Raw genomic sequence first — 22393 nt, 5'->3', positions numbered from 1 at the left:
AATTACTTGATAAAATATCTATAGTATGGTCTTAATTTTTGTAAGGCTTCCAGGTATATTTTGCTAAGTAGTATTGAAAAGCATGCTGCTGGATTCTGTGGCCCTCGGGCTGATCCAACACAAGTTATATTCTTATGTTAACCTGTTATTTAAAGACACAGAAACATTTCATCAACACAGTGCAGAAAGTATTCATCAAATGTAATACAATTCTCCTTGAGCTAGCGAATCTAGGCTAGGGGCACAAATATGGGCAGTACACTTGACCTTCAGATTACATAATGTGGGCCACACTCTCCAAAATAACTGAAGCTAAAAGAAAACAGATGAGTCTAGAATGAAATTGAAATGTTATGTAATCATAATTAAATGACATATCCAGTTAATTTGACTACTCCCCATGTCTTAAATAATTTCCCTCTTCTATTGCATTAAGAATTACAATTTGATAACATTTCAAAAAGCTGTGCAAGCTACACTCAAAGTCTTTGGGGTTGAGGTTGTGTGTCTCCAGTTTTTGGTAAGAGATGTCAGAAGACCTAAGGTCACCAGATGTTTGCTTTGCCAGGCCAAGTCCAGTTTTGGAGGAGCTACCTGAAGAGCTGGGCACTTCTCCAAACCAGGAAAATGTGCCAGTTCCAGGTTGGGTTGGCTAGTCAACAGTAGCTACATGAGCCACAGCACAGGAAACCTCGGCACCACTCATTGCACCTGCTTTAGTATATGAGTACGATCCAGTTGACCATCATAAAACAACTCTTTGCTGCCATCTAGCAGTCATCCAGACCATTTGCAACCCAAATATCATAGCTGTAACTTAATTATTTTGGTAGCGCAGTAATAGTCATAGAAATGACATCAGGAAATTAGGCTTTCTGGATACTGCCTAATTAACTGATGTCATTTCTATCATTACTTCCTGTGGAATGGGAGATAAGGATCGAAGAGAAGATCTCCATTTTCCATTTCCTGACTTACAGACAGGGGTCTGTTGCTTATTCACCATCCATTAATTTGGTTTGACCTAGAAATCATTTTGTTTAACAGCACGATAAAGAACAAGAAGTATATGGAATTACAGAAATCATATTCATTTCAGGGAAGCTTTTCCAAATGTTAATTTCCTTTTTTTTTTTACTGTTAGGAAATCGAGTTATGGATTAACATTAATAAATATGTAGACATAATACAGATTAATGTGTCCTGGCTTATACTTTTGGAAATCTGGTCATCCTAACATTACCTGTTGTGAAAAGATTTTACATTTGCTTTCATCCTTTTGTGAATTTGCAAGCTATGTGCCAAATCAATTGCTAGGCAAGATGAAGTGTGCTCATCTCTTCCTATCCTGACAGGGTAAATTGCTTTCATGTCCATGTCAGGAACCAAAATACGCAAAGCAAATTAACATTTATTTAAAAACTCACACACACACATATTCAGGTCTTTTATGATTCCCAGGTGTGGGGGCCAATTTGCTACACAGCAATTTTCATGTTTTTCTTTTTGAAAGCCCACATCTGCCAAATATATTGGCACTGACAGAAGCTAGTATATAAATTTCCTTGTGAAGCAAGTCCTTCCGTGATGAGTTGAGTGAACGCCCAGCTCATAATTGTAGATTTTTGGGCTTGTTTTTTTTAAAAAAATATATCTGGGAGAGAGATATTTTTATCTGCCTTTCTAGCTGAAAATGGCAGATAAATATATTTTTCCAAAGCATATAATCTCCAAGCATATAATTATTAGGGCTTTGAACAACATATTAAATACACATAACGGAGCTGGTAGGAAGAGAAAGTTGATATAGAGAGTTCATATAGTATACATATACATATACATATATACATATGGTCTCATCCATGTAGAGGCCAAAGTGGTCCCAGTGGTGGTAGGGGCACTTGGGGCTGTGACCCCCAAGCTGGGAGAGTGGCTCCAACAGATCCCAGGAGCAACATAATTGCTCTCTGTCCAGAAGAGTGCAGTGCTAGGAACAGCTAAGATGCTGCACAGAACCCTCAAACTCCCAGGCCTGTGCAAAGGACCCGAGGTTGAGGAAGATATGTACCATCCATAGGGGATAGATAGATAGATAGATAGATAGATAGATAGATAGATAGATAGATAGATAGATAGATAGATAGATAATGTGGCAGCAACTTCTATGCCAGGTGAGACAACATTAGGGATGTTAAAAGATTCAGTATGGTCTAGCAAATAGACAATTGGGAGTTGTTTTCAGAGGTCACTGAATTGCCTGGAACAAATAACTCTCACTCTTAATTCTTCAGTTACCAAATAACCAAAGCTTATTGTGACTATGAGAACAAAGGACTGGTTCCCACATTGACTTAAGCCAACATATGATTTGCCTGTTTGGGGTTTAGCTATAAAGGCAAGCCCAGCCTTTATAGTTTGCAAGCTATGGTTTATACCCAACACACTAGGGTTAAACAAACCATGGCATAGTACAGTGCATAAACCCAGCCAAAAGCTCCAAGACACACATTGCAAGTACCAAAATCACTGGTAAAATGATGTATTTAAAGGAAATTAGAAAAAGAAAGGCACAAAAAGGAAGGTGGCATCTGATGATAGTTGCCAACCTAACTTTCACAGGCTCCAATCCACCATTGTGGCAAACATTATAGGATAGCAATCTTCTATCCAAACAGAACTGGCCAAATTGCCCTCCCAAATGCATAAGACGTGTCAAACATGTAAGAAAATAATTCCAGACATAGTGCTGAATTGCACATTACAGAGGATGCTTATTTTATATCATACTTTCCTCTGACCCAAAACTTCTCTTTCAGCTTAAACAAACAAGCAAGCAAGCATTATTGGTACATATTCATTTTGCAGAATTGCAGAATGCGCAGCTTTGTTCCTCAGGTTAGACTGAAAGACAGGGTAGGCAGGCTGGAACAAAGAGCCATAACTTTTTCAGATGAGGGCCACAGTGGGCTTTGAGTGGCATAGCCGTTTCAGAAGTATCTGAGCTAGGGCACTGAAGCCACCACAGCAAAAGCTAAATTTGATTGAATTTAAATATTAATTTCATTACAAAAATAGAGTTAACAAGATTACCCTGCTGCCGTGCTTAACATTTCCAATTCAGTGTCTGCATTCTGTGGTGCTCCATTACTGCATCCAAGACTTTGGGGACTATATGCCACCCTGAGACCTCATGTTCTGAACCCTGATAGAGAGCAACAGCATTTCAATTCCTCTTTAGCCGGAAGCTTGAACATTGGTCTCCTCTTATGCCACATGTTCTGCAGCCTAAGTCATGAAAGAGGTTTCAGAAAGCTTTTTTAAAACAGAAGTGGCCATTAGGCACATCACAAGGGCCAATATGTCAGCATGGCATTCTTTTCATATTTATTTACATTACATACATTTTTATCTAGTAAGAAACTGGTCATTACAAACCTATAATCCAGTTTCCTGGGTGGTTAACCAAGAAAACTTGACACATTGCTGCAAAAATTAAACATCAAACATCATAAATGCTTTGGTAGCTAAAGCAGTTTAAAAAAAAATCCCTGAATCTTAATATATTTTCTTTTAGAAAAGGGGAAAATGAAAAAAGGATTTGTCCTAGCACTGAAGGGACAGTGGTGCATATAGCAAGCAAGTCTCCCTAGGATGAGTCCTAGAATCGAGAAGAGCACCTTGCTAGTATCACCCACTTTTCAATGAGTGCTTGGAGGTGAGCATTAGCAGATTACTGTGCTGCAGGGCCAGAGACAGTCCAGCTGCCAGAGAGCTGATATGTGGGATCACGAATGGAATGGTTGCCGCTAGTTATTTACATTCTTAATTATAATTTTAGTCCCAGGGAAAAGTCTTGTGGGAATCTTCTACCTCAAATACTAAATTAACTTGACAAGCCTTGGGAATAATGTACCTCGATTTTGGCAACACCCAAAATGGCATTACAGTTCTCCTCTCCACAGCAATGTGTTTTAGGCCAGGATGTGGGAAACCTGACTAAAATACAGTTTCCATCAGTAGTTCTCTCTGACTTGGGCTAAGCTGTTCAACAGTGTTAAAATTTTGATTTTGTACAACACTCTTCTAAAGGATAGATGTGACTACATTGCTTAATGAAGACTTCTTTTTCTTTTTTCTTTTTTTAATAATTTTTTATTTTATTTTATTATTCAAATTTTGCTACCGCCCATCTCCCCCAAAAGGGGGACTCTGGGCAGTTTACAATAAAATTAAGACTATAATGCTAACAATTTAAATATATAAAAACAATTACAAATATAAAATGCAATATAAATAAGTATAAAATCCAAGAGGTTAAAAATTCTAATCAGGTGGGAGGGGCTCTAAGGTGCGAGCCAACTCCATGGATGGTTGCCCACCTGCCCGCCCCACACAAGATGGCAGAACCAGGGCCCTTCTGAAGGTCGGAAGTGAAGGCGCCTGCCTCACCTCTGAGGGCAAGATGTTCCAAAGGGTGGGGGCAACTGCAGAGAAGGCCTGCATCCTGGACCCCGCCAGATGGAATTCTCTTACAGACAGGGTCCGTAACATGCCCTCTCTGCCTGACTGGGTGAGGCGGGTCGATATTATAGGGATGAGAGGGTCCCTCAGGTAACCTGGCCCCATGCCATGTAGGGCTTTAAAGGTGATAACCAACACCTTGAATTGGACCCGGAAGCAAACTGGCACCCAGTGCAGCACGCGCAGTAAAGGTGTTACATGTGCTGATCTAGGGGCACCAAAAATAACCCACGCAGCTGCATTCTGGACCAGCTGAAGCTTCCGGATACTCTTCAAGGGTAACCCCATGTAGAGCGCATTGCAGTAGTCAATATGGGAGATGACGAGGGCATGAGTCACTGTTCGGAGGGCCTCTCGCTCCAGGAACTGGCACACAACCCGAAGGTGAGCAAAGGCCCTCCTGGCCACTTCTGCCACCTGCTCTGCGAGCAGGAGTCATGAGTCCAGAAGAACCCCCAGATTACACACCAGGTCTGTCTGGGGCAGTGCCACCCCATCCAGAACTAAAGATGACAATTTCCCGGAAACTGAGGAGCCGTCAACCCACAGCCACTCTGTCTTACCAGGGTTCAGCTGAAGCCTGTTGTTCCCCATCCAGGCCCCCACAGCCCCCCGGCACTGAGACAGGGCAGTCACCACATCACTTACTTCACCCGGGATGGAGATATATAGTTTAGCATCATCAGCATACTGATGATACCTCATCCCGTGTTGACGGATGATCTCACCCAGTGGTTTCATGTAGATGTTAAATAAGAGAGGGGAGAGAACCGAACCCTGCAGCACACCGCAATGGAGGGGCCAAGGATTGGATCTCTCGCTCCCAATCACCACCGATTGGGAATGGCCCTGGAGGAAGGAGGTGAACTAGCGCAAAACCACGCCACCCACACCCAACTCCCTGAGCCGTCCCAAAAGGATACCATGGTCAATTGTATTGAAAGCTGCTGAGCGGTCAAGAAGAGCCAGGATGGATGCACTGCCTCCATCCCACTCCCGCCAGAGATCATCCATAAGTGCGACCAGTGCAGTTTCTGGCCCATGTCCTGGCCTGAAACCTGACTGAAAGGGGTCCAGATAATCCATTTCATCCAGAATCCTCTGGAGTTGCAACGCCACCACCTTCTCAACCACCTTCCCTAAAAAGGGGAGGTGGGAGACTGGACGAAAATTGTCCAGCACAGTTGGGTCCAGCGATGGCTTCTTGAGGAGGGGGTGCACCAGTGCCTCCTTAAAGGCAGCCGGGAACACCCCCTCACTCAAGGATGTATTTACCATCGCTTGGACCCAACCACATGTCACCTCCTGGGCTGCCTTCACCATGGAACTAAATGACAGGTGGTGGCATTCACAATCCGGAGGATCCTGTCCACTTCCTTGGGTCCAACAGGATCAAACTGTTCCCAGATAACTGGGCAAGAACGTTCCCTTGGCATCTCCACAGACCCTGCTTCATGCTTGGAGTCCAACTTGGAGCGAATCCGAGCAATTTTATCCTGCAGATGCTCAGAAAACTCTTCCGCACAGCCGTGTAGGTGGGCCACTGGGCCCATCTTCCCCAAAAGGGTGTGTGTGATCTTAAACAGGGCCATGGGGCAGCATTCTGCGGATGCAATAAGAGCGGAGAAATATTGGCATTTCACCACTCTTTCCACTATAAGGTAGGACTTAACAGTGGCTCTAACCTGTGTTCAGTCGGATTCGGTCTTTGTCTTCCTCCAGCGGCGCTCTAGACGTCTCTTAAGCCTCTTCAAAACCCTCAACTCCTCTGTAAACCACGGGGAGTGTTGGGTTGGATGAGGCAAGAGAGGCCGCATAGGCGCGATCCTGTCCAGCAGATCCTCAGGTATAACCCCCAGCTCCCTCTGAAACCTCACTGGGTCCATCAGTAGCCGGGGGTGGACCAGCCGAATAGGTCCTACCTCCCTGCGGAGGGGGGCAGCATAGGAGAAACTCAGAGTCACCAGGGCATGATCTGACCATGACAATGGGGACAGATGCGGTTCTCCCCTCAGATTACATTGCCACTGCTCTGACAAGAAAACCAAGTCCGGGGTGAGGCCACTGTCTCGAGTCAGGTCCTGAATAATCTGGGACAGGCCCATGGCTGCCATGGTTGCCATGAACTCCCGAGCTGCCTCCAAGGCCCACCCCAGGGAAGGCAAATTGAAGTCCCCCGAAACCGTAAGTCTGGGGAACTCCACTGCCAACCCTGAGACAGCCTCCAGCAGCTCAGGCAGGGAGGTTGCTACGCAGCAGGGAGGTTGGTACAGCAGCAACACTCCCAACTGTTCTTGGGAGCCCAACTTGAAGAACGGGGTCTCACAACCGGCCACTTGTGGAGCAAGGCCCCTGAAGGCCACCAGAGACTCTCGGATGACAACCGCCACCCCTCCTACCCTGCCCTGGTGTCTTGGTTGGTGCCACACCTGAAACCCAGCCAGGCACATTTCTGAAAGGGCTACCCCCCCCCCCCGGGCCCAGCTAGGTCTCGGTGATACACGCCAGGTCTGCCCCCTCCTCTGTGATTAAATCACATATGAAGGGGGCCTTGTTGTTAACAGACCTGGCATTAAGGAGCAGCAGCTGGAGACCAGGGCCCTCAAGAATCCGCTGACCAGGGCCTGGGTCTGAACCCGGAGGGCTAGAATGTGCCACCGGTAACAAACACCAGGGGCGTCTTCCCCAAAGATGGCCCCCCCTCCGGTTCCTGTCATAACATCCCTGACCTGTCACCACCTCAATAGTACATGCCGCCCTATAGCCCCCAGGATTTCCAGGCCCAGGTGCCTCCACTCCCAGACCTTCAGGAACCCTGGATGGAAGTAAGGGTCTCCTCCTCCATTCACACATCTCCAGCCCTCAACCACCCCCAGGGCAGTGGTAGGCCCTGTAGCGCACCAGCTCACGCTCTTGGCGCTGCGGGAGCCTAACCAATGCCCCCACGCTTTCCCTGTGCCTCCCCCAGCCTCTCTCACTGGTCAACGGGGAGGCACCTCATCCATTCCTGCCCACCTTCTGTCTCTTACACAGGGGTGAGCACCCTTACACACAATCACACAATTCTGGACTCCCTCCAAGTCTCTCACATCGGAAGGAAGTACCACACTCACACTATACCACACGCACATTGGAGGGACCCTGTTAACTGCCTGGGCAGGTTAGGCGAATGACCCATGCTCTGGTCTAGCTCCCCACCGCTGGGGCCTACCCGCCAATGCCCGTCACAGTTGTTATATCCCTTCTGCGGTTGGAAGCCACTGACCCAGCCCCACTCAATCCCCCTTCGCCCGTCTTGAGGGCTTCGGTAAGGAGCCAGAAACCATAAAGGCTCACCGCCCCCCCACCCTGCCAAGATCTTCATCCAGAGGGTTCTGGCACCGGGGCCTAAAGTCCCAACACTCATCGCCCCCTATCATCAGCCACTCCACCAAGGGCTCACTGCCGGGGCCCAGAGAAGATGCTAGAGAAGATGCCAGGGCCCAGAGAAGATGCCAGGTCTGCTGCTCCTCGCCGCAAGGCCACCGCGTCGCTGAGCCGACTCCACTACGCTAGAGTTCTCTGAGATCCGGTGAGCCACCAGGGGTCAGGGAAACACCAGGCCACTCTTCCACACTGCCCGGGCCGCCACGGGTCACGCCACCCGGTTCCAGTCTGCCAGGCCCCCAAAATCCACAGGGTCTATCCCCAGACCTGCCAGACCTACCGGGATCCACCATGCACCAAAAGCATGGCGCACCTCAACTGCTCCGTCCCAGGGACTCAATCCACCTCTGTTCATCTTCTCCAGCAGCCCAAGATATTACAGCTGGGGGGAGTTGAAGGTATAAAGCCGGGAGACTTCTTCTTCAAAGTATTAAAGTCGGGAGACTTCTTCTCCCCAACCGATCCAACCAGTGATTGGGCGAGGGGCTGATAGTCAAAGCCCCAAGAAGCCCCAAACTCCATGGAGTTTGGAAATCTCCCCTTCTTGGAGCGGCAGCAGTCAGCGTCTGCCTCTGGTCGCCATCTTGAGGGGAAAAACTACCAGAGGTTCAGGAAAAACCTGACCTTGGTTTCAGGGAAATGTGCCCCTATGTTGATTCATCAAATATTTTTAATATTTTGATTCATCAAATATTTGTAATATTTTGATTCATCAAATATTTTTAATATTATCCACATTTCAAACAACAACTGTGAAGTACTTTTGTATTTTTAAGCTTTACTAACAATGTTTGTATTTGACAATCAAGCTTATAATTGCAGTGGCATCTCTATGCTGAGAAATATGCTTAAGTGCCTGCAGGAGCTACAAAATTATTCATGGACTTTTCCCACTTTAGATACTATCATCAGACTGACAACAGAAAACCTATTCCTTCCCAGTTTGTTGAATATAAAACCAGCAAACAGAGCCATGCTTTTTTTTCCTTGAAATTCTACTGCATACATGGCCAAGTTCAAGAGAATCCCAAAAATGTACCTTTTCATTTGTGAAATATGAACTTTTCACCTCCATTGAAAGAACAGAGCAAAGAAAGAAACTGTGCTGCTCCTTTTGTGACTGAACTTCTGGCCTCCATAGAACGGCACCATTAGTCATGCTAAGTACCATCAACAAGGTTAATAAGGTGGTCTTTGTATGAGGTCTTCATTAAATATTTTGAACAGCACATAGCATCTCTGTGTTTGAAAGTAATTTAATGAGAAGGGCCCTTCAACATTTTTTAGAAGCAATAGGAGAAAAATATATAAATTGCTTGCTTATCAAAACTCAGCAAAATGTCACTTCTACTTTTTTACATTTTTCCAACCTTGGATTGTCTCAATAATAAACACAATTGTTCCACTTTATAAAATGTTCAAAACACTTCATTTGCTTTTTGCTGCAAACAGTTGACATTGGCTGTACTTTAGGAAAGGACTTAAACTGAGAAATCGTGGCTTGCATTCAGAACAGAAAAGAGATTTGAATCATGGTGCCCTGGGCTCACAGTGCTGCCTAGTGCTTACTCGCAATTGCTTGCTTATGTATGCTTATTTATATATTTCTCTAGCACTCATTTCAGTTTATATGGCTGCCCATCTCAAATTCATGACTCTGGGTGGCTAACAACCATTAAATTTAGGGCACCCTAAATAAATAAATAAAAATAAATAAATAAAGACTATACAAAAACATAGAACAATTTAAAACAGCACAAATACAAAAAACACCCACAACAAATAAACACTACCACTGCATATCACCACACATCCAGATCCCTAAGGCTGGTGACCAAAACCACGTCTTTAAAGCTTTGCAAAAGGCTGACAGGATCAGGGTCAATTTAATCTCTTAGGAATGATGTTCCATCATGACAGGAAAAGTCTCTCTTCCTGGGTCTCACCAGATGGTGCTCCCTAACAGATGGGACCTGGAGCATGCCTCTCCTCCAGACCTGATGGGACAGGTAGGCATAATCAGGGGGAGGTGGTTGTACAACATGCGCAACTTGTACAAAAACTCTCTTTTTGTATTTTATGCTATACACCTATGTAATAGATCATTGTATTTTATAAGGTTTGTTTTTATCTCTTGTAAACCACGAGGGCATCTTAATGATTATGCCCATGAATGCCTAAACGTGTGGGGCAACTTTTAGCCATCTGATGGAGAGGTCCATACCAGAACTGGAAATAGTCTATTGCAATGCAGTGAAAAGAGGAACTTACCTGTGGGTGTCCTGTTGCAAAGAAGGAACTGCAGTTAGGGCTGATGGGTAAGTGAAAGAATGGAGAACCTTTGATAATCTTTTCCTAGGAATCCAAGATGTCTCGGAACATGATACATGCACATACACACCCATACATACACATTATTACAGTATCAGTGAACATAACTGGTATATTAGATAGGAGGGAGATGGAGGTTAAAGGCACCAGTGATTATAAAGCACTAGGCAAAAGCTTTCCAAAAACCATCAAAACCAAAGCTAAGTAGAAGACATTCTGAGCCCCACTCCAAAAAAACTGTTTGCTGAATTTACTCTAAAAATATATAAATATGCTCTTTCCTGGAGACAACCACTCTCACAACTACTCAAAATGACAGGCTACAATGGCAAAAGATGCAAAATGATGGTTAGACTTCCAACCCAGTTGTAGCTGCCTCTTATAGCAGCCGTAAAAACAATACATATTGAATATTTTTAGGTGATTTTTAAAACAATTCTGGAAATGAAAGCCAACAAAAGACAATAATGCCTTTTACAAGATGAAGCTAAGCCTAATGAATTTTAACAAAGATTTTGAAGAGCATTTGGGTTCTGTGCACTGCACCTATCAACACTGCAGAGATTTATGGGGACGGAAGGATTCTTCCCCTCTCTAAGATTCTGTGCATAGCATCTCAAACACTACCCCTTCAGTTCTCAACAGCCATAGGGTGCTAGTTAAGAAAAGAGAGAGCTGCATTTTATTAGTGCTCCCCCAGCAAGATGAGTACTGTGTAGCTGCAATGATTGAAAGACCTGGGGGAAAGTAATCGCTGTTCTTCTAAGTAAAGAGTAACAAGTACACCATCATTTTACAAATGAGATACCTGTGCAAGCATAAAAGTAGCTTGCAACAGGCTTTCCATCAGGAACCATAATTGAACAAAGCTGATCCTTATTGGGATTCTAGCTATTTTTCATACTGGAACCTTTGTGGCAGTTCCTTATTTAATACAGAGTATGCATCTAGCAGGCTAAGCCAGTGTGCTTAGATCCTCATTTGGTTTCCTGATCTTGAAAAATACACAATATAAGAAGAATTAGAGGATTTCATGAAATTGTATCAATAGTTAAGCCATGAGGAGCAAATTGCTAGACATAAAACTAGAAGTTTAAAATAGCTCCAATCATTAAACATCCACGCAAAGAACACAGGATAATTATTAAGCTCCCCTCCTGAAAGAGCTGGACAGTATCAAACTAGTATCAAACTAGTTAGTACTAGAGGCAGGCAGAGAAGCTGTTATGCTCTAATCAGTGTATGTACCTTTGAGTTCTAGCTGTCCAAGAGCCAAACAAGACATGAGACTAGAACTGTATGCTTATATCCAGATCTGTAATAATCAAAAGTTGCCAGAAGGTAGATATCCAATATTAACAAAAATATGATTATTAAATCCTGCTAAAACAATTTATTTACCCGTAAGTCTGCATCCCCAGTGCTTTTCTTGTCTGCCAGACTTCGTTGTCAAAAATAAATTGAGTCCAGAGAAAAGCTTTTGGCACAAAGGGCTGTAGGGAATAATGTGGCCAGACAGCTTTGTGCTCTCCATATACCCAATTTACTATCAAACTGGAAACTTCAACAGGGTTGAAGCATAGCAGAACCACAAAGCACCTGCTTGCAGGCAGAAGATTCCAGGTTCAACTCCTGTCAACTATAGCTGAAAGGATCAGGCAGCGGGTCTTGGACAGCATATCCCCTTGACACCCTGAAGGAACACATCAATCTGAGTTGGCTATAAGGCACTGCTGAGTACAAGTTGCCTTTCATCCCAGATCTGAGGAGACAGTTCCTTCTTGAAAATAGGGTTGCAATAGATAAAGCCCAGCAGGAGGAACACCCTTGTGATGCCTCTGTTAAGATTTAACTGAAGTATGGGAAGGCAAGGAGAATGCAGACTGCTAGGTGATGTAATATGAAGGACAGGTCATTCACACATACCCCTTGGACCCCTCATAACCAAGGAAGTTCAAAAGACCACACCACACTCACTCTAAAGAAAACTCATCAAATTAAATGAGAACTAGTCAGATAAATATATATGGAGAATTTATCCCTCCTAGCAGTACTATAAAGTGTCTTATACTCCGAGAACAGTTGGGTTGGGTTCACACAACATGCTAGGTGAAAATGTGGTTAGAAAGTTAGTATATTATACAGATATTATACAGTATATTATACAGATCTAACCACTATGGTTAGTTTATAGTTAATTGTATTATAATTGGATTAATTCAATAAGTCATTGTTCAGCCATGGATTATAATGCTGAGAGATTATACGCCCCTTATATACTGCAACTGGGAAAGATCTTGATCACACGCAAAAATTTACCAGTGCCAAATCTACTTCAGCAACGTAAATAAGACTGACAACTTAAAACTTCAATATCTTAAAAATGTTCACATGTTTAGTACTCAATTTTCATTTTTACACTATTTCAAACAATGTTTGACCAAATATATGTCAATCCCTATCAAGGGGAGTCTTCAGCAGAGGATCGTTACCTTGTTGTGGTGCGGGAGCTTGAGCACCTCAGTGATGCCATGAGCTAAACCGTGAAGGGCCACCCAAGATGGGAAGGTCATGACAGAGAGGTCAGACTAAATGTAATCCCTGGGGAAGGTAATGGCAACCCACCCCAGTATTCTTGCCGTGAAAACTAAATGGATCAGTACAACCAGAGATATGTCGGTATACCATTGGAAGATGAGACCCCCAGGTCGGAAGATGGTCAAAATGCTACTGGGGAGGAACAGAGGATGAGTTCAACTAGCCCCAGACGTGATGACGCAGCTAGCTCAAAGCCGAAAGGACGGCTAGCGGCCGACGGTGCTGGTGGTGAACGGCGAATCCAATGTTCTAAGGATCAACACACCATTGGAACCTGGAATGTACGATCTATGAACCAGGGCAAATTGGATGTGGTTATTGGTGAGATGTCAAGATTAAAGATAGACGTTTTGGGCGCCAGTGAACTGAAATGGACTGGAATGGGCCACTTCACATCAAATAACCACCAGATCTACTACTGTGGACAAGAGGACCACAGAAGAAATGGAGTAGCCTTCATAATTAACAGTAAAGTGGCTAAAGCAGTGCTTGGAGACAATCCAAAAAACGATAGAATGATCTCAATTTGAATTCAGGGCAAGCCATCTAACATCACAGTGATCCAAATATATGCCCCAACCACAGATGCTGAAGAAGCTGAAGTAGAGCAGTTCTATGAGGGTCTGCAGCACCTACTGGACAACACGCCTAAAAGAGATGTTATTTTCATCACGGGAGACTGGAATGCTAAGATGGGCAGTCAAATGACACCTGGAATTACAGATAAGCATGGCCTGGGAGAACAAAATGAAGCAGGACATAGGCTGATAGAATTTTGCCAAGACAACTCACTCTGCATAACAAACACTCTCTTCCAACAACCTAAGAGACAGCTTTATACATGGACTTCACCAGATGGACAACACCGAAATCAGATTGACTACATCCTTTGCAGCCAAAGGTGGCGGACATCTATACAGTCGGTAAAAACAAGACCTGGAGCTGACTGTAGTTCAGATCATGAACTTCTTCTTGCACAATTTAGGATCAGACTAAAGAGATTAGGGAAGACCCACAGATCAGCTAGTTACAAGCTCACTAATATTCCTCAGGAATATGCAGTGGAGGTGAAGAATAGATTTAAGGGACTGGACTTAGTAGATAGGGTCCCGGAAGAACTATGGACAGAAGTTTGCAACATTGTTCAGGAGGCGGCAACAAAATACATCCCAAAGAAAGAAAACCAAGAAGGCAAAATGGCTGTCTGCTGAGACACTAGAAGTAGCCCAAGAAAGAAGGAAAGCAAAGGGCAACAGCAATAGGGGGAGATATGCCCAATTAAATGCAAAATTCCAGAGGTTAGCCAGAAGAGATAAGGAATTATTTTTAAACAAGCAATGTGCAGAAGTGGAAGAAGACAATAGAATAGGAAGGACAAGAGACCTCTTCCAGAAAATTAGAAACATCGGAGGTAAATTCCAGGCCAAAATGGGTATGATCAAAAACAAAGATGGCAAGGACCTAACAGAAGAAGAAGAGATCAAGAAAAGGTGGTAAGAATATACAGAAGATGTCATGAGTACTGATGGTGAGCAGGAGGGGGCCCCTACCCAGGGGGAAAACGCATGCGTAGTACTGAGGAGTTGAGCAGTCATTCAAAGAGACACAGATCAGACCTGCCTTAATTTTGGGATTTATCTGTCTGGGTTTTTCCCATGCTTCTTCAGTTTGTTAGGATTTTCTGTCTAATGTAGTAGTAATAAACACTAGAGACCTATTCCTTGTCTCTGTGGTTCCTGGCTGTTAGGACAGAAGACCTGTATAGGAAGGATAACGGGGATAGCTTTGACAGTGTGGTCAGTGAGCTAGAGCCAGACATCCTGAAGAGTGAGGTTGAATGGGCCTTAAGAAGCATTGCTAATAACAAGGCAGCAGGAGATGATGGCATCCCAGCTGAACGGTTCAAAATCTTGCAAGATGATGCTGTCAAGGTAATGCATGCTATATGCCAGCAAATTTGGAAAACACAAGAATGGCCATCAGATTGGAAAAAATCAACTTATATCCCCATACCAAAAAAGGGAAACACTAAAGAATGTTCAAACTATCGAACAGTGGCACTCATTTCACATGCCAGTAAGGTAATGCTCAAGATCCTGCAAGGTAGACTTCAGCAATTCATGGAGCGAGAATTGCCAGATGTACAAGCTGGGTTTAGAAAAGGCAGAGGAACTAGGGACCAAATTGCCAATATCCACTGGATAATGGAAAAAGCCAGGGAGTTTCAGAAAAACATATATTTCTGTTTTATTGACTGTTCTAAAGCCTTTGACTGTGTGGACCATAACAAATTGTGGCAAGTTCTTAGTGGTATGGGGATACCAAGTCATCTTGTATGCCTCCTGAAGAGTCTGTATAACGACCAAGTAGCAACAGTAAGAACAGACCACGGAACAACGGACTGGTTTAAGATTGGGAAAGGAGTACGGCAGGGCTGAATACGCTCACCCTACCTATTCAACTTGTACGCAGAACACATCATGCAACATGCTGGGCTTGAGGAATCCAAGGCTGGAGTTAAAATCGCTGGAAGAAACATTAACAATCTCAGATATGCAGATGATACCACTTTGATGGCTGAAAGCGAAGAGGAACTGAGGAGCCTTATGATGAAGGTGAAAGAAGGAACTGCAAACGCTGGCTTGCAACTAAACCTAAAAAAAAACCAAGATTATGGCAACCAGCTTGATTGAAGGCTGAGAGAAGGAAGATAGATGCTTTGGAACTGTGTTGTTGGAGGAAAATTCTGAGAGTGCCTTAGACTGCAAGAAGATCAAACCAGTCCATACTCCAGGACATAAAGCCAGACTGCTCACTTGAGGGAATGATATTAAAGGCAAAACCGAAATACTTTGGCCACAAAATGAGAAGACAGGACACCCTGGAGAAGATGCTGATGCTAGGGAGAGTGGAAGGCAAAAGGAAGCGGGGCCGACCAAGGGCAAGATGGATAGATGATATTCTAGAGGTGATGGATTCGTCCCTGGGGGAGCGGGGGTGTTGACGACCAGCAGGGAGCTCTGGTGTGGGCTGGTCCATGAAGTCACGAAGAGTCGGAAGCGACTGAACGAATAAACAACAACACATCAAGGGGAGTGCATGCATTTTATGGCTGTATTTTACATGGATTCTCAAAAACCCAAATCACTCCAGAAAAGTTTTGGATTACCCCTTGTAAAATGCTTGCTTCTGTATGCATGGGATGCCCCACTTTTCAGTTCCCAGAGCTGCTGAAACTTTCATTCTTAACCACTTGCATTCTTTGAACTCAAAAGTGTTGTAACACCCCTCCCCACAGAGAAATGCATATAAGGTAGTGGTATAAATGTCTTAACATATGCATTTATTTTATTTAACACATTTATATATTAGATGTCTTTATCATGGAACTCAACTGGTATACACAGAGAGTGTCAAAGTACTTGCATTACTTGGGTTCAGCAAAGGAGCTGTATACTGCATCCTCAGGATAGAATAAAGACACAGACTTCTTTGTGAAGTAGTTCCTTGATAATTACTACTACTCAATTAAGCTTCAAGAACAGGTCTCTTATTAAAAGAAGAAAGATTCTTTCTTTTAGGATTGTATTTGGGTTTCCCTAGGAGGGGGCCTTCACTTGCCTTGGTGTCCATTATTTCAACAAACAGAATCCAGAAAGTAAATACATTTGCATTGAATATTCATCCTTGCTCCTGACTATAAAGAGGCTTAGTTTAACTTCTTTGTCTCTCTCCTTCATGGGGCAATTTGATATTCTGCCTTCAATGGCTATTACAGGTAGATATCACAATATTTCTTACCAGGATCACTTTTGCATGTGCTCAGACAACAAGGCTGAGTCTGTAGCATGTGTGTTACCACACTGCCCCCTGCCCCCATTACACTTTGTGCCTTCATCTCATCGAATCACTTCTTAGTTAGTTTTCCCACCTATCACAAACAGCGGTTGTAGATCAGCTGCTGCAGGAATAACATACTGAAACTTCTAAGAAGGTTGCAAAATTCTTAGCCATAGCTGAAGCCATTAGAAACTAGGGGGTTGCTCTACAACCAGCTAAGTTCTGATTTTTCCTGTCCATCCACTCATGTTTACATTTGTTGACTGCCTTGTGCCAGGCGTTTCCACCAATTCATGTATGGAATATTGACACCCTCCACAACATTATTTTATTTATTTATTAATCATATTTATATAGCCACTCAACTCACAAAATGTGGCTCTGGGTGGCACACAATAAAAACATTAAAAAACAGTAATATAAAAAAACAATCAACAATTAAAAATTAATATTGCAATTAAAAAAGGCAAGGAGATAGTGACAGATACTAACAATAGTGGAGCCACCTCAACAACTCACCATTCCCTTGGGGGCCCCAAGCCTGATGGCATAGCCAAGCCTTGACGGACTTGCGAAAAGCCTGACCTTGGGGGGGATGATGTTCCATAAAGTGGGTGCCATGGCAGAAAAGGCCTGTCTCCACAGTCCCACCAGATATAGCTCTTTAACAAACAAGACCCGCAACATACCTCTTCTACCAGATCTGATGGGACAGGCAGATGTAAATGGGGAGAGGTGGTCCCTGGCCTCATGCCATGAAGGTCAAAACCAGCACCCTGAATTGGACCTGGAAGCAAACTGGCAACCGATGCAGCTCACAGAGGCATAACTTGTGCTGTTCTAGAAGCATACATAACTGCCTGCATTGCTGCATTCTGCATTAGCTGAAGCTTCTGGATGCATTTCAAGGGCAGCCCCATGTACAGTGCATTACAGCAGTCCATCAGGGAGGTGACCAGGGTATAGGTGACTGTGAACAGAGCCTCCCGATCTAGGAAGATTCATTATTCTCTGCTGAGAATGATTTGCCCACATCATAGTGGCTTTTGCTGTGCACTACATGATGCTGCTTTTATGTTTTACTTTTCCCTAATTACTGTATAATTTCACTGATTTTTATTCTTTTGGTCTACGGCTATCAAATACACCCATATATTCATACATGGAATCCTTTTCAAGCCCTTTCCTCTGAATTCATTATTTTTAGAACTCTTTGTATTTCCCAATAATGAATTCTGATTTAGAGTCTATTATTCCTAGGATTCTATTCTGGTTCAGCTAAACCCATGCTTCAGTAGCAGCTTTTCATCCTGGGAAGAACAGTTCTCTGGCATGATCAAATGCATAGTTTGAGGAACCTCCTTACTGAGAAAGGCCAAAGCGGGCTTTTCTCTGGAGGAGGCAAGTGACCTATCTGATAACTCTCTAGCAGTGTTTCTCAACCTTGGGAGCTTGAAGATATGTGGACTTCAACTCCCAGAATTCTCCAGCCAGCATGGCTGGCTGGGGAATTCTGGGAGTTGAAGTCCACATATCTTAGAGTTGCTCTAAGTTGCTCAACTTCTCTAGAATTGAGAAACACTGAGAAGTTGCTCAACCTCTAGAGTTGAGAAACACTGCTCTAGAGGAACCAGATTGGAACAAGAGTAGTTTCTTTCTTACCTGTTCTCCCCAGGATGTTATGGCACATTCCGTGCAGGCCACCACCACCAGGTTCCTTCAAAACCAAGTCTTGGCTCTGTTCCCTATATTTTTTATTTTCTGGGGTTTTTTTCTCACTTTGCTCTCTCTTGCCTCCCCTTGTTAGTATCATTCTGTTCAATCCACCCTTTTCTGTCTCCTTCCTTCATTCCTTTTTGTTCTCCACCCCATAGTAGGCACTCTCCTTGTTCCACCTTGGGAGCTTAAATAAGAATCACACCGAGACTGGGGCATCCTTTCTTCCCTGACCAGTCGCAGCACATCTTTCTCGTCCATCTAGCTAGCATCTATCTAGCATCCATAATAATTTCATATGCCAGCTCTGCCTCTCATAATCATGGTGACTTGTATACCTTGGTGAGAAGAAAGTAGTGCAATTCGACAAACCATATATTCTATCACAGTTTGCTAATATGATCGTCAGTTGGGTACACCTGCTGCAAAAATGAGTTTAGCACAACAAATCTGAATATTACAACAAATCTGAATATTCTCCATCAGAGAACTTCCTTATAACACAGCATCAGGGATAAGACAAACCATTGGTCAGCAAATTTAGATCCAGATTTGGAATTTTTGGATCTCAGGTTCAACAGCAGATGTGAAACTAGAGGCATAAAACCAAAGCAACAGTTTGAGCAGAACAGCAGACTACAAAGAGCTTAAACACCACTGTTCCTATTTGTATCAAGTAGCTAGGCTCTCAATATTAATGCCTAATCCAGAGTCTATATATTACCTGCCAACTTTCCTCAATTACAAGTCAGATCAATTGAGAGACAGTATATATACTACCTCCCAGTTAAAGGAGGTACATCCCTAATTTTACACATCCCTATTTCTTTCCATATCTTCAGAAGGATTTGGAATTTAAGATTATACAACTGCAAACAGCCAAACAGACATGCCCCTAGTCGCAGAACACAAAATTCCTAAATCTGGACCTCCTTAGTTCTTTAATACAAAATGCAAATATAAAATAAGGACTGGGAAGAGATGAATGTGGCACCTGGATTTGTTGGCAGTCCATGGGCAATAAAGGACTATTAACTGAGCATTCTATCTCAGAGGTAGTAAAAACTGTATAATAGTGATGATTGCTTTTACTCCATTGCTTAGCACACAAAAATCAGTTCACAAAAATCTTAACCTAAGAGCTCAGTGCAAAATATGGACAGTCTACGCATTCTTATTTGTAATCAGATATTCACAAAAGTCATCTGGAATAGTCAATACATTTACTTGGGAATACAACATTGATAAAAAGGAGGAAAGCATAGAATTAGTTACTTGTTTTGCCTGAAGCAGCGATTATGAGATTTTGTGCACTTACACTGAACAACTTTAAAGAAGTATTTCAGTAAAGAAGATAGGTTCCAGTATCAATATTTGTTGCAAATCCATTTTATTGAGATTTTCACCATTTTTTCTATCCACTAAATTTACAAGACATGAAGTTCTTGCGTAAAACTGAGTAATTGGCCTAACTCATAGTTAATCACTAGGAAACATACAGGCAGATTGACTTGAGATTTATGTCAAAACTGCTTCTTTTTAACAATACACAGTGGGATTAAGAGGACAGATAGGAAACACTTATTCATTTACCCCAATTAAATTAGATTAGGTCAAGAAAAAGTTGAGTTTCCAAGCTTAATAGAATCTTGTAGCATCTTAGAGATAGATATAGCCTGAAGTATATTTTGTGGGCTAGACTCCCCTTCATCAGTTGCATCCTCAATCAATAGACTAGATAGACCGGTCTGCTGCAATTTGGTGCTGTCCAGTTGTATTGGACACACCTGGAAGAACTAGGTGGATGAAGGCTGACAGCTATAAGGGCCCAAACAGCCACAAAGGCATTTTATAATGTGGGTATTAGTCCATAAAAATTTGTATCATAGTGTTTATGACTCCATCCATAAGATGTGCTGATTTTGCCACAAGAGCCTCCCCACAGACAGCTCACAGAAATAAGCTGTTTTCTCAAACAGTTGAGGTGTTTTGAAAAAGACCACTTAACTCAGAAGTCCAACTTTCATACTGCAGATTTGAAACTGAAAATTGGGGGGAAAAGGAAAAAAGCAAGCAAAGAATGATTGTTCTCCATAGACAAAACTGAGCTAGGTTGTGGTTTATTATCATCAGCCCCCTTGAATAACTTTATGAACATTATTAACAATAATTTTATTATCTCCTCAAGTGGCAAAATCACAGCCACCTGTGATTTTTTTTCCCTATGGATAAAAGAAAAAGAAGAAATCAGGGTGGGAATAAATGCACCATGTGTACTTACAGCAAAACAGATGTTGCAGTGAAGTTCAAATGGGGAGATAGACATATTGGATTACCTGCCTGGGTACCTTTAATCTGTGATATGTGGAATAGCTCTTACCATGCTGGCAGTTTTCTACTGCATTAAAATAATTAATATGATTCATTACATCAGACTGTAAGATTACCATAAGAGTACCCTCGAGCACATACTAGAGTTAGTGATCTGTCTATATTTAGCATGCTCTTTTACTACATACACATACACTAAGAAAGAGAGACTTCTCTCTCCTTTCATCAGAAAATCACTGTGGAGTTTACAGGAAAAATACAAATTGTACCGAGCTGTACACAAAGCCTCTGTAATTCATGAAAGCTACAGAAAAGACTTTAAAGGGAGACTCAGTGCAAAAGCCCATAGTTTCCAAGGTTACAAAGTCAAATTAATTACATGCAAGAGAACACACGGAAGCCACAGCATAAAATTCAAGAAAATATTCAAGATTTCTGCTAAGATTGATATCCTCACATTGTTCGGTGTGTTTCCTGCGCTAATCGCTAAGTTTGAAGGACCAAGTTTCCTTAAAATAAAAATGAAAATAAACAGGAGGTGAAGGAATACAGTAAATCTTACTCACCAAAATCAGACTGCAAATCCTTTTTCAGCCCACAAAGCATGTCTGCTGTTATCTATCAAAGCATTCGTTAAACAGCAAAAGGCACTCCTCTTTGCCTTGGCTGGCACTGGATCACGTTACAGCGGTCTCGCTCCCAGGCCGTCTCTCGCAAGAAAACGGGGTTGCACAGCACAAAAGGTGCACTCCTCCACTTAAAGAAAACGAAGTCCTCCACTGCTCTGACACCCAGCAAACACAACACTCCCACCGAAAAATAACCACCACCTCAAAACCAGGCTCTGACCACCTCAGAAGATTGAACGTCAAAAGGAATTCAGAACAAGGATGAGGTGTGAAAGTCTCTCCGGCTGCTCTTTAAGGGAAAACATCACCGGATCTGTCAAAGTGGTTTCCATGAGGGAGAGAAACAGAACAAAAGTTCTACATGTAGGCATTAAAAAAGGAGGAGCTGGTTGAAGGACAAGGAGCAGGAACCGGGCAGCCCATGGGTCCCTTGCTGGCATAGCAAACACAAGGGGACCCTTCACTGCCCGCTGTGTTCCAACTCAGATCATGCTGGAAGAGCGCAGCCATCATCCTACATGGGTGGCGTGCTCCTCTTTCAGATTGAGCCTTTTGTTTCTCTCATCCAGGAAATCCATAAAGATCACAAGAAGCTAGACTGAATTGTCTTGGCTGACAGCCATACAACTGAAGGTTCCTTTTTTGGCTCAAACCAGCAGCGCAAGTTGGAAGGCTTAAAGGTTCCCCCCAGATTCTCCTAAGTTGCAGGCAGCAACATTTCAGAGTGCGAGGGACGGCAGCTGTAAGTGCTGCAGCACAGCTCAAGCCTCTTGACCCCCCCCCACCCCTTTTATCAACGGGCTGTATGGCTGCCAGCCCCTTTCAAAGCAACATCAAAGCTGCTGTTCAAGCATTATTTATTTATTTATTATTTAAATTTATACCACCGCCCATCTCCCCCCAACGGGGGACTCTGGGCGGTTTACAATAAAAGTAATAATAAAAACATATAAACCTAAATAACAATCTAAAAATATAAATAAGATAATAAATGTAAAATC

At 43.1% G+C, this 22393-nt stretch overlaps 1 protein-coding gene across 2 annotated transcripts in view; it reads right to left on the bottom strand.

Moving 5' to 3' along the window:
• Positions 1-21882, bottom strand: part of GRIP2 (glutamate receptor interacting protein 2) — a 154504-nt gene extending 132622 nt beyond the window's left edge. For both annotated transcript variants that reach the window (XM_063291661.1, XM_063291662.1), the window contains exon 1: positions 21330-21882. In XM_063291661.1, coding sequence (XP_063147731.1) covers positions 21330-21369 — 40 coding nt within the window. In that variant the 5' untranslated portion in view covers positions 21370-21882. The remainder of the gene's footprint in view (positions 1-21329) is intronic.
• Between the last annotated feature and the right edge of the window lie 511 nt (positions 21883-22393).

Source organism: Candoia aspera, chromosome 2, assembly GCF_035149785.1.
Source record: "Candoia aspera isolate rCanAsp1 chromosome 2, rCanAsp1.hap2, whole genome shotgun sequence".
Lineage (NCBI taxonomy): Eukaryota > Metazoa > Chordata > Lepidosauria > Squamata > Boidae > Candoia > Candoia aspera.
The sequence above is the reverse complement of the archived record's forward strand: the minus strand, read 5'-3'. Positions and strand labels throughout refer to the sequence as shown.